This window comes from Mytilus galloprovincialis, chromosome 5, assembly GCF_965363235.1.
Source record: "Mytilus galloprovincialis chromosome 5, xbMytGall1.hap1.1, whole genome shotgun sequence".
NCBI lineage: Eukaryota > Metazoa > Mollusca > Bivalvia > Mytilida > Mytilidae > Mytilus > Mytilus galloprovincialis.
In genome coordinates this window covers 96695322-96709480 of record NC_134842.1, presented here as the reverse complement: position 1 = coordinate 96709480, position 14159 = coordinate 96695322, and the positions used below count along the sequence as shown (strand labels likewise).

Here is a 14159-nt window from a genome sequence, read left to right as displayed (position 1 = left end):
CGCATCTGTCGTAAATACTAAATTTAATCCTGGTATCTATGATGAGTTTATTTTCAATATATGCATACAATATATAAATTTGGGAACAATAGTGTACCGACGTTCAAATCTTGTAAATCGATTATGTAGATACAAATAAAAGTAGAAGCAAAAATTGAGGAAACTGTATAGACATCCAAAAAGTGTGGGACAAGTGGCGTCAATAGGTTGTCAACTGTTAAAGACTACTAGTAAACGGTGATCAGAAGATGCATTTCAGTCATTTTTGTGGTTGGTTCATTGACGTATATTCCACAACTTTATTATTTCATGTTAAAGACCTATGTGTTTCAATTCTTGACCAATTGATTACTGAATGAAAATCATATCATTATATCAATATAAGTGTTCGAAGAGAAAAGAGAATTACAAATTAAGTTATTAAAATATATTTCAACATTTTATTGTAATAATTTACAATAACTTCCAACTGACGAAATGTGTTATCGAAAGGTCCAAAATATCGTGAGCCGAAATCCATCAATTGGAAATACAACTTTAAGATTTTGATGGATTCAGTCGAGGATTATGCCAGGCAATGGGCTAAGCGTAAAAAGGAAGACCTAGACACTCTTTCCGAATTGATTAAGGCAGTGAGGTCGTTGATACAAATCAGAATTAAGAAACTGAATGGGTCTATCAATGCCAATGCTACGTCAATCTTTAAAGACCCTAATTTTTCAAAACACTTATCCTACCTTCATGACAAATATGTTGTTGTCCCCGCAGATAAAACCCCGAACAACATCCTTTGTGTGTAAAACTCATTACATTAACTGCTTGATAAACAAATTAGGTATTGACAATTCACTTGGAAACCCAACATATACCCTCACGACACCTACCAAAGAGGAAATCCTGGATAATCACAGGTCTGTTCTATGTTCCTTTGGAATTTCAACCAAAGATGATAAACTGGATCTTCCATCACTGTATTGGATACCTAAACTGCATAAGTGTTCTTACACAAACAACGGTATATTGCTGGGTGTTTCCAAGTGTTCCACGAAACCTCTTTCTAAATTATTAACATCTATTTCATTAGCAATCAAAGACGGGCTTCAAAGTTATTGTGAAACTGCCTATTCTAGAGGTGGCGTGAATCAGATGTGGATACATAAAAATTCCCAAGATCTTTTAGAGTACATACAATTTAACTCTCTTTCATCTTGTAATAGTATTAAAACATTTGACTTTTGTAAACTAAAAGACAAATTGAAACAGTTGGTATTGCTTTGTTTCATAAAAAAGGAATGGTCAACGAAGATACAAGTATCTTGTCTTAGGAAGGGATAAATCCTACTTTGTAAAGGATCACTCTGATTCAAACAAAAAATCTCTGAAACTGACATTTTCAAGATGCTTGATTTCTTGATTGACAACATATTTGTTACGATCGGAGGACGTGTTTTTCAACAGACTATCGGCATTCCAATGGGAACATATTGTGCCCCTCTTCTTGCCGACTTGTATCTTTATTATTATGAGGCTGACTTTATACAGGAACTTCTTAGGAAGAAAGATAAGAAGTAAGCAATATCCTTTAACTCTACTTTCCGCTATATAGATGATGTTCTTTCACTAAATAATTCAAAATTTGGTGACTATGTCGAATGCATCTATCCTATTGAACTAGAGATAAAGGGTACAACAGATACAGTTAAGTCGGCCTCATATCTTGACTTACATCTAGAAATTGACAATGAGGGTCGATTGAAAACAAAACTTTACGACAAAAGAGATGATTTCAGCTTTCCAATTGTGAACTTTCCATTTCTAAGTAGCAACATTCCAGCAGCACCTACATATCTCCCAATTGATACGATTCCTGTGCTTGCATTTCCTATCATGTTTTTTCTTGATAGAGGGTTGTTGCTCACAAGGAAGCTATTAGATCAAGAGTTCCAAATAGTGAAGTTGAAATCATCTCTTCGTTAATTTTACGGACGCCATCACGAATTGGTTGACCGTTATGGAATAACCGTTTCCCAAATGATATCAGATATGTTCCTTACGTCGTAACTACAATCCCCTTCCCTTTCATGAATGTGACCTACCGAATTAGACTATTTACCGGATTTGTTATCTAATAAACAACACGACGGGTGCCACATTTGGAGCAGGATCTGCTTACCCTTCCGGAGCACCTGAGATCACCCCTAGTGTTTGGTGGTTTCGTGTTGTTTATTCTTTAGTTTTCTATGTTGTGTCATGTGTACTATTGTTTGTCTGTTTGTCCTTTTCATTTTTAGCCATGGCGTTGTCAGTTTATTTTCGATTTATGAGTTTGACTGTCCCTCTGGTATCTTTCGTCTCTCTTTTGCAACTCTTAAAACAAAATACACACTATTGATTGAAGGCGAGATAAAATAAAAGTTATTAAAGTCCGTCGACAGACAAGAATAAAGAACAAGATAAACTTGTCATCACAATAAACAAGTACATATACTTATAAAACATTTTACAAAAAATATATTTTCCTCTCGTAATACGGTGTAAAAAGTCCTAAAACAAACAGTAAGATATGTCGATGTTTCGTAATACAAAATTAAAGGAAAACGATTTATATAACATATGTGATGACCATGTCACATGGCAGCAATTCGTGTACATTCTGCTGCTTTTTCATTGTATTTTTGTCTATTTAATTTATATAAATCTGCAGCTTCTTTGTTCAATCGACAATCAGGATGTGGAGAAGCTAACAACTCTGCTACACATTCTAAATCTGCAATAGAAAATGAAGTCATAAACAAATGTAATAATACAATATATTTTAGATATATCTCAAATAAACACCACGCGCTTGCATATGTTACAACCAACGAACTAGTACTGCAAGGGCTATTTAATGTTATTTCATATCCAAACAGTCAAATCTTTTCACAACCTGTTTAAACTCGGAGTGATCTAGAGCACGACGTAAGTAAAAATAGAAATAACAAGATGTGGTATGAGTGCCAATGAGACAACTCTCCATCAAAGTCACAATATGTAAAAAGTAAAGAATTATAGGTCAAAGTACAGCATTAACCATTGGGCTCATACTAAACAGCAGGCTATAATGGACCCCAAAACAGGATTTAAGACAAATGACAAACAATAGTGTTTACTGTAGACACAACAAAGACAATTGAAAATTAAAGTACAAAATATAGCACTTAAAATTTTAACCAAAGCAGTCACGTTGAATAAGATCGACTGGGGAAATGTGGTGATTATGCAACTTATTACTTATGCTTGGGTAATTTATATTGTCTCTCTTGTCTAACTATAAGACAACAAAAAATTCTTAAACTGCCGACATATTGACATTCCCTGACACTAAGCCCGACCGATTTAGTACGTTTAAAATGAAAACTCGGGTTTCAGGAAAATAAAAGACATGTCTGTTACTAGAAAAAAAAACCCAGATACACTTGAAAGGAAAAGAAGAGGACACACAGCACTGTAAACTTCATAACAAATCTAGTGGCGAACTAAAGTGATCCGGAAGTGTTTGCATTAAGTCCTGCTTTTCTGGCAGCATTTATCGTTTTGCTTATGGCAACTTAAAATTCGATGATAAATGTATTCTATGATTCAACCATCGAGTAAACGGGAGAGCGATTTCGGGCTGCGACTTTTGGAACAAAGCAGTGGTGATCTGTGACAAATATATTTCATAACCGTCATGGAGACAGCAAAAGTTCAAATGTATCTTGTTTTCGAAATCCTGTTTGTCCCCTTGGTATTTGCGACTTTATGTTTTACATTGTTTATACGTCTCTCTTAGATTTCTTTTAGAACTATAAACAAATTTAAGCAATAAACATAATCTTACATTTTGATATATTATACGCTGGTGACCATGGTGTCAGTATGCGCAGATGTAGACAACAGATTCCCCCATTTTCAGTAATATTTGGATGGTATATTTTTGTTGTAAAAAATACCTGAAAGTCACAAAAAAAGATCAATCAAATCGCAGTAACCGAAAACGCAACGTTCCTTAGCATCAGTTCATATATATATATATATATATATATATATATATATACAACTCGTCTAAACATCAACCCAACAATGTTAGATCTGTAAATTTGCTTTCGCAAATTTTTGTTTCTTCCCTCGCCGGGATTCGAACCCATGCTACTGTGATATCGTGACACCAAATCGCCTGCACTGCAGCCGTCCCGCTAGACCACACGACCACCTGGGCTCTCATAAAAAGAGCTTTCGCTGTCCGTGTGTTACCTTTCCTCGTCAGTTTTAATCTAGCGGCGTACTGCAGTACATGATATATTAAGGCATGAAGATGTTATTGTTACATATCTGCTAAATTATCTATAGTAAAGGATCCTACAAATTAATGTAATATACAGTCACAGAAAATAATTATATTTATAAGTACGTCTGAGTCAGTGACAACTCTACAATAGATGTATCCATCGGATCGCCATCAATGATGGTGATACATGGCTGTGTACATAATGTATATACAACTCGTCTAAACATCAACCCAACAATGTTAGATCTGTAAATTTGCTTTCGCAAATTTTTGGTTCTTATATATATACAAAATTCTTTTTCTCCCTACAATTTTCACAACACTAAGGTGTATTAACTATGAATAACTGGTTAGAAGTATTACAATACAGATTGATGCATGAATGGCCCGTTTTTGTGAAAACAATATGTATCAATTTATGCTTGTTTTACTACTTTGAAAAGAATAATTTTACTATCAATTTTACTTTCGCTGTTTTTGATGCTTTCTTAAAACCACCTATTTATCATTCAACTCTTTCAAGCATTGGGGAGGGGAGTAGATTTTTTTCCTGACGGAAATAATCATTCATAAATAAAATTAGAATATGACTGAAAAATGGAAGAAACTGGGTTGTTTTTTTGCCTAAATTCAGATCGTATTCGATGAAATCGTCAAAAATCTACTGCATCATTTTCAATATCACCGTAATTCTGTAATGGAGCTAAGTGTTTGATTAATGTCCATCGTCAACTTTTATTAATTCATAATCAGACAATTACAATTCTGTTTGTAGGTTATTGAATTTTTCATTTATTAATGCGTATTTGTTTGATATTTTTAATGGTATGAATGCTAATAAATAAATTGTTTCTATATCTTTCCCAATAACTGTTTTCTTAGTCACAATCAAGATTCTTCCTAATAACTCACAACGAGAAAACATTTCTATTTTTATCATTTGAATTTAGTCAATGGTACAATTCCCATTTTTTTTTAAATAGAAAAAGATGCTTATATCGGAATATTTTCATCCATAGCATAACAATATTACAATAAACATATCTACCTTTGGAGGTTTGAAAGGATAATCTCTTGGAATATCTATGACTACACAAAATACCCCTCCAGCGTATGGACTTCTGTCCTGAAGAGAATTATTATAATTAAGATCATTATTATAGTCCTAAATCATTTTGTAACAAATGTATGAATACTTGATTTCCAAGAATGCAAAAAACTTCTGTGTCTTATTGACACGCTGAGAATATAGTTTTACTGACACAATTTCATTAATTTGTGAATTACCTATACTGTATACTTACTGGTCCTGATATCATGCCTTTCCAAGTTGAATAAAGGCAACCGTAGTATTCCGCTGTTCGAAACTCATAAATCGATAGAAAAAAAATCCGGGTTACAAACTAAAACTGTGGGAAACGCAATAAAAATAAGAGAACAACGACACACCATTAAAATGTAACACACACAGAAACGAACTAAGCATTAGACAAAATCCGATGACAATAACAAATATAACATCAAAACTAAATACATGAATTTGGGATAGAAAAGTACCGTGACACGTCTTATAGTAATGTGAATTCACACTCAAATATAAGAAAAAAACAAACGACACAACAGAAACACAACTTTAAAATGTAACACACAGAAACGAACTATAATATTACAATGGCCATATTCCTGATTTGGTACAGGGCATTTTTTAAAAGACAAAATGTTGGGTAGAACCTAGTTTTGTGGCATGCCAAACCTCCCGCTTTAATGGCAATGTTAAATATAACATTAAAATGACAACATAACATTACAGGACTACAATACAAATAAATAGGAGAACATAATGGACAAAGAAACACACGAATAATAGCTAACAAAAGGCACCAGGTTTAAAATTTAATACGTCAGAAGTGCGTTTCGTCCACACAAGACTTACTAGTGACGCCCAGATACAAAAGTTCGAAAGCAAAAACAAGTACAAAGTTGAACAGCACTGAGGACCAAATGTTCAAAAAAGTTGTCAAAAATACGTCTTGGGTTTTCTGCTTGGAATAAGAACATCCTTATTATTTAGAACAATTTATACTTTTGCAAACAGTAAATTTTATAAAATGACTATATAAAAAATATACATGATAAAACTGAAGTATTAACTAATTACAGAAAAAAACCCGATACATTATATTACACAAAACAACATAATTCAACACAAAAAAATAGACACACGCGAGTTGGTCAAGGCCTCAACGCAAAAAGTGAAAAAAGTGACGTCACATTTGAAATTGTAAAAAAGCACAAAAAAATGACGTCATATTTGAAATTCTAAAACAGCACACAAAAACTGACGTCACATTTGAATGACTAAAACTATTTCTCAAACATAAGATAGAATTAGGATTGATTTAATAAGATTATATTTGAACTAAATAATGATATTCCATTTAATAACAATGAAAATTGCAATACTTATTATTTTTGCATAGCAATATAATATTTCCTACAGAAAGTAACCAAAAATATATTTATATAATTTTGTGAATTACCTATACTGTATACTTACTGGTCCTGATATCATGCCATTCCAAGTTAACACTGAAACATACAAAATACCTGCTGGTTTAATAGTTTGTTTCAATACATATACTATACTTTTAATATTATTTATAGCTTCTTATCATAATTGATTGTTATTCTTATTATAGTTGATTTTTATGCTCCATGTTTCAACTTTCGACTGTGTTGATGTATTACTACATAGCTTCGTCCTGTCGGAATTAGCACGCTGAATAACACACGTGCAACAATTTTTGAGGGATTTGTAGAAGGTCTGATGCAAGACAAAATTTCCTCAATCGAACAAATCCTCTTTTTTAATGGCAGTTGGGGTCGATCTACTATGAAAGAGGACACTGACTAACTTCTAGACTATAAGATTACAGAAACATGTTTGTTATAATTTGTTTGCTTGAAACTTACAGAAGATTGCACTTTTCTCCACACAATTACAGACCTTTCTTTCTCGTCATCGGTCAATTGGTTCTATAGAACTAATAACAAACCTACGTCTATTTATACATCAATTTAACAAATTCCTTGAAGCAAAAGTATTTTTTGCTACTATAATGTAATACTTGAAACATATGTTTGATGGTGCAAGCTATTTTAAAGTCATATGAAACGAGTGACCGGTTAAAAATAATATTTATCAAATGCTTCAACACATGCATACATATATAATAAACTTAGGCTATATGCACGATTTTATCAATTTGTTTTCGCATAAATTTCGTATAATCGTCAAAAAATATTTCAATCGGACAGTGTTGTTGCGAAAATATGTCAGCGAAATGTTCGTGTTTAGAAGCCGAAGTGTAACGATTGTCATCCATTTGTAAACAATCAACAAAGAAGCATATATATTCAGGTAAGCACGTGTACAATAGTATAGTTTATCTTGATGACGGAGCGATGATAACGTTTTGCGTATTGCGATCAACGGATTATTACGAGAAAGGTCACGCTGCATACGGAAAACATGTCGGTGAATTTTTTACTGGAAGCAAGCAATTAAAAAAAGTAAACTTCTTCTAGATTTGGACAGATTACAGAATTTTCTAGAGCAAAAGTTATATGTACATAAGTTTTATAATTAAAACTAGCCATTTAGTTATAAAAGGAATATGCATTATTTTTTTTAAAACTTGAAGTATCATATGAGTTAAACAGTATAAATTTATTCGTATAAAAACAACGAACTAGCTGATTTAAAAACTGGAAATTTTCGACGACATTGGGATTTTCTCAAAATTGAGACTGTGTAAGTTTTTTATTTTTAAAATGAAATGAAATTTGCTGTTTTCATAATTCAAAAGTCGAATTTCTGAAGATGTTTTAAATATTTTTATAGGAGCTATAAAATATAAATGGTAGAGTCCATATTTATTCAATTGTAAAGTCCAATATAGGTTTTAGTATTACTCAATTTTGATAGAGCTCTTTATCATAAACCAAGACTAAATAACATATGATTTTTACTGTATGATAATACCATTAAATTACCGTTCATTCCATATTTTTCAAAATGGTGCTTAGCGGGCTGATATGAAAAGTTTAGCACATGCTTCGATTGTTATCACATGCCTTTCCGTAACGGTATCCCATGGCATTCCGGCGATACTCGGTAAATTCCGGAAAATACACCTCAATGCTACGTTTTCAGTGAAAAACATTACAAAATAGTGTACAAAACAATTATTTGGAAACTGGAAAGTACATTTCGTAAAATAATTAAAAAAAAAAACAACAAAAAAAAAATCCAACAAATTATTAAATAAATGCATTGTATAAAAGTTTCAAACATAATTTAGATAGTTACTTTAGAAAAAGATCACTTTTCCAACCAGTCTTCATTATGTATGTTGTTGAAATATTTGTTTTGTCGATTCGTCTATATTAAAAAAACGTTTCTTCTCTTCTGAGGAAAATGATACAACTATTTGTTATCGAATGTACTAAATTTGGGGTCTGACGTCCGTGAACTTTTCACTCTTTGAACTTCCATTTGAGAACCACGTACATGTAAAAGGATCAATATACGAATCAGTTATTTTTCTACATTATTGAAGCATATGATAAAAAGATCATAACATATCATTTTTCATATCGCATGTATTATCAGCCCTCGGTCAATATCAGCCCTCGAGCCACTTTTATGATGTTTTTTTGTCAAAAATGAAAGAGGCCACACCCGTGTTCATCCTCAACCTTTATATATATTATGTATTATCATCAAATATAACTTACATTTCAATATTATGAATGAACACGAATGCGGCCACTTTCATTTAAGACGGAAACAGTCTAAAATTTAACTAAAATGCTACAATTGTGAAGATTTCAGTAATTTAGCATGACTTAATGATGCTAGTACCCGATATATGTGCATTGTATTGTCAAAAAACAGCACATATTTATGTGACAGAAGCATTCTACTTTTAAAAAATATCTAAACGATTACATTTTCACAATTTTCTAAAACTGCTATATTTTGGGACCAAAAAGGGGTCTTACTGAACCTACTCCTTTGACGGAAATGATTCTTCTATTTTTGTTTCGTACAGTTAAAATTTAATCATGTAATTAAATTATAAATAGGAAAGTAGGAATTATCGGGCAAACTTTTATATGGCACTGCATGGATAAAACCGGAGTAATTCCGAATGTCATAGAAAACATATCTGTCCCTATCAAATAATCTTTCATTTTAAAATGACAGTTAAAATTGCCACGATTTTAATCTCGGATTGCCTCTATAATGAGACCTACCAGTCGTATTTATTGTGAATTTGTTTTCGTCCTGAACATCGATAGACACTTCATTGTTTTGTTTTTACTTTAATAAAAGTTCCAAAAAAATATTCAATTACATACAAGTTGAATCAACCCGCCCTTCTATTGTTAATATGCTTGCAGTATGCAGCGTTTGTTGTGATCACGGCCATATTTGTAAACTTACTCTCATCGTCAATTGGACCTGCAGAAATGCCTGGTGGAGGATTTTGGGAAATGTCTAAAAACTCCTATAAAGTAAAAATTTCACAATAGATAATTGTAATGCAAGTTTGTGGTTAAACCGTCTCTATTATCAATTTTGATTTGCAAGGATAAGAAACTACACACTTCTGTAAACATGTTTATGACGAAATTGCGCTAAGTTACGCGGATATCAGAATGATTAAAGCATGAATCTTTGCACAGTGTTAGTTATGAATATCCAGTATGGACGCCAATTTAACGATAGCCGACATAAGATGTTGAGATTACAATACCATACACTTAATGAGAACTACCAATATTCTATAGTTCAGTACCTTTGAAGGTTATCAAATGGAAGCCCAGGTTAAGTTATAGGCTTTCTAATATTACAAGGTTTTCAGTATTTTTGTTCACGATTATTCCCACAATTTAAAGACCCTACCAAATCAAAAAATCAAAAATGCAAAAAAAAAAAGTTCTTTCAATTATTAACAAAAACCGAGTTAGATATCGATGTCAAAACTTGTCCAAACGTTCAAACATTTACTTTATTTATCATCAGTACAAGGACATCATTCATACACATAAATGAACGTGTAGACATCGTTTTCATCTTTCATGGCAATATTCTATACAAAACAAAAATGTCGTCATTCACATCAAAGCTAGCCAAAAACTTTAATAAGACTGATTCAAAAGGGAAATAGTTACGATACTGTTGTAAGGTCATTAAATATGGCATATTTTTATATTGGTATTGATTCACTGGTATATTCTTTGCATCGGAAATGAAATTATTTATTCAAAATATAGTTGTTGGCATGTTACGGGTTCTGATCTTTTCGTATATTTTATGATGGTATGATAATAACCCCCTTACGGGAGGAATATCGCTTGATTTTCATATGAATAGTCTATCAATTAGTTGTATTAAGTTTTTTTTTGTTAACGGAGGAAAAAAACTGGAAAATTTTTCTATTGCAGATTATCCTGATTTAGGAATAAAATGTCATATATATCAACCTAACATCAACATGCTATCATTAGCTTCAAAGGTATTGGTTTTTATAAATGCTATGATGTATTTATGAATTTTACCTAGTAGACTTCCATTTTCACTACATCTTTTTCGGAAGTTAATACTTATACTAACATAAAATATGAGGACCTCTATGAAGACCTTATTTATTTGCTTTCAAAACCTTGAATAATTCTACTGATAAAATCGCAGATTAATGGACTATAAACCTCTATTCTAAACATTTGTGCATAAATCAACAAACTTTTGACAAAATGTAATATTTCAAATATTGTTGTGATTTACGCTACAGAATAATCAAGATTTTTGTAATATTAAACTCAAATACAGTGCTGATTCATTAAGACCATCAATTTTTTTTTAACAAATGTACCTTAGAGAAGAGAAAAGGTCAAAGGTGATACTCTGAAATTTTCTGTTTTTTTCTCCACATGTATAAAAATTCTGCCGTTTCATAAATAGCTTTAACATATCTGGGATGCCTTGTATATACTTATTACATTTATAAATGAAATGAACTTCGACAAAATTAATACTTTTTATTTCAAGCTTTTCTCAGTCACATTTATACATTTATGTTCAAATTTGAATTGGTATGGTATTGTTTTCCGTTTCGATGATATTCTTTTTTACATAAAACTTGGTATACTAGGCTTTTAAGACGCCTTATACAAAATTCACAGAAGAAATACAATGTCAAAAGGAAAAAATATATAATGATAAAATTCATAAGTTCTGGAAAATCTATAAATCCGAAATTTCCATGTTTTCAAAACTGAAGCAACAGTAATGGAATTAGGCGAGCCAGAGTCTGTTTTTATCTTTTGGATGATTTACACCAGATGATTATTAGTGAAATGATTACAGGAGTTCAAGTTTTTGATATTCATGATTTTTAGTTTAAATAAGTTGGGTAGAAGTAATATTTTCAATATTTTAAAGTTTTCTTCTTTTAAATTTTCCGTGTTTTGGTGTTCATTAGAAAGCTTCAAAATTGTTCCATAAAATGATAACAATCAAAATAATGAGTAATATAATAATTAGGTAAAAACATCCCATGAGGCAACAAATTGAAAAATCTTCATCATGAGTTTTTGTATTTCATGTATTTGGGAACAACGAATACATCTGTTTTAGAATTTTGTCTTTTTTGCATCGGTAAGGGGTATATCTTTCAATAGCATGTTGAAAGACTTCTTGAGTGTATTCACATTATATCGTTTTCTTAGTAGGGTGTTTTCAACTTCAAAAAGTATACGAAAGATGGATCGTTTTGTTGTAAATTACATAAATAATTTTACATCTATTTTTTAGTCTGTAGTGGTTGTATTTGTCATGTATTTCATTTTTCATTTTTGGAGCATTTTAGCTTCATAGTTTGCATGTCAAAATATTCACACAATCTTATTCTCTTGACGAGGTAGAGCTTGACATATTGTATATACACTTGGTTATAGTTCAAGGCTGTATATTAGCCATATTAGTTTATTTATTATTTGTGTCGTTTGGTTTCTGTCTAATTGACACTGATTCCTTACCTTGTTCAGTCTTAGTATCGACATTTTGTGCGATATACTATAACTATATTTTAAACTTCCTTGATCAAGTCTTTATCTTGATTATCAAACGTTTAGACTACATTATTCTTTATTCAAAGTCAGATCTGTATTATAGTACAAAGTATTCATTCAACTGTTCAAGGTAAATGCAAATTACAGTAACCGATTAGCTTATAGCATGTATAATGTTATAATGTATTTAAAATTAGATTATAAAATCGCCGGTGGTAATTTTAGTATGTAACTTGGATTTAAAACAAAAGAAGTACAAACAAATTTAAATGAAGTTTCAAATCATTACATATTGACTTCATATTGAAAAATTGTGAAATGAAAAAAATGTAATGTTTTCACCTTTTATCAGAACCCATCAACATCATTCAAATCAGTTTTCTAAATAGCTTTCTTGGATGCATTTTATCATCCATAGATTATTTACTTTCAATTTCGGTCATTTTTTTCTTGTTTAGGAAAACCTGCGGCAGATATTTTCAGGTTTGTTTGAGACATGTGATTTGTTCATATGGGATCCATTAGTAGTTTCCATTGGAAACTATCAGACCTTTCATATGGAGTCTGAGAGTTCTTACTGCATGTTCTCCTAATGGATAGGTAGCCTCTTTCCGTGATCCTTTTCAGTAGGATTTTCGGTTTTCCTCTACCATTGATGCAGCAGGGCATTTTGCAGTTTCGGTTTTGATATGTATTTTGTCCTAACAGATTCCTCGTTATAACCTTGGACGTTTTTTGCCAAGGCATTTGTTGGCATCCGGGGTGACCCTGTTCCATTTTATTGATAAACACACAGATATTTAAAAAAAAATTGGTACATAAGAAATCTGTTAGAGTTTTGCACTTTTTTTACTTTGAGGACTGAGCGAATCAGGTGAGTGTGTGAGAAAGTATGTTTTATTTTATTTCATTACATTGCATTATGTTTGGGGAAGGTTAACTTTCTGGTAAAAAAACCCGTCACGGCCTGTTTGGTAGGCAAATGCTCACTATAATCTGTCCCGATACAGGCTCCAAATGTCGTCCTTTATACGCCATAACTCATGGTGGTGCTCCTTATAACAGAGGCTCATACGGAAAAGTAGGAGGGGGGGCTTGACAATAAAGGGGTCTAAGGTCCTACCCAGACTTAATAAAACGTCATCAGTGTCTTACCAGAAAGTTGATAAATCAGGGTGATTTCAAAGTATGTGTGGTCCATTTTTTAAATATTTCATCGGAAGATACCACGACAAATATTGATAAATATTCATTATGAACTTCACAAATAATACTTCATGGTCATGAAGTATAGGTTCTGGGTACTGACGTTGTTTATCATTAGTTCAGTCAATCTAGCATAAATTTGACCCTTAACCTGAAAGTAATTGCAACAGAAGATTTTTAAGTTTTAATCTTTAGCATTATACCCCAACTATACACAGAAAAAAGTCCCATAAAATCTAACTTGAGGAAGACTAAAAAAATCACCATTTAAAATTCCTATGGAGATTTGCATTGAAAAGGGAGATAACTCTTGCAAAAAAAGGCTGAAATATCAAAAAAAATTGATACAAAATTATTACTTTACCGCTTCTATTCATCAGAATGTATTGATTCTTGATTTTTTAGCGGTCTTTAGAGTATAACAAACAACTCTAAAGTTGTTTTCATATATTTTATCAAGCTATAATCTAGATTTCGTAATTCATTAGTTGACAATTTATTG

General features: G+C 31.7%; 1 protein-coding gene across 1 annotated transcript; it reads right to left on the bottom strand.

The window, feature by feature from the left end:
* Positions 1–2456: 2456 nt before the first annotated feature.
* Positions 2457–12486, bottom strand: LOC143076810 (ubiquitin-conjugating enzyme E2-17 kDa-like). The gene is made up of 6 exons (XM_076252685.1): positions 12419–12486; positions 9822–9885; positions 6867–6898; positions 5358–5435; positions 3863–3974; positions 2457–2767 (listed from the first exon to the last, which is right to left on the bottom strand). Exons 1-6 carry the CDS (start codon positions 12440–12442, stop codon positions 2628–2630), a joined length of 450 nt encoding a protein of 149 aa, XP_076108800.1. The 5' UTR covers positions 12443–12486; the 3' UTR covers positions 2457–2627.
* Positions 12487–14159: the final 1673 nt, after the last annotated feature.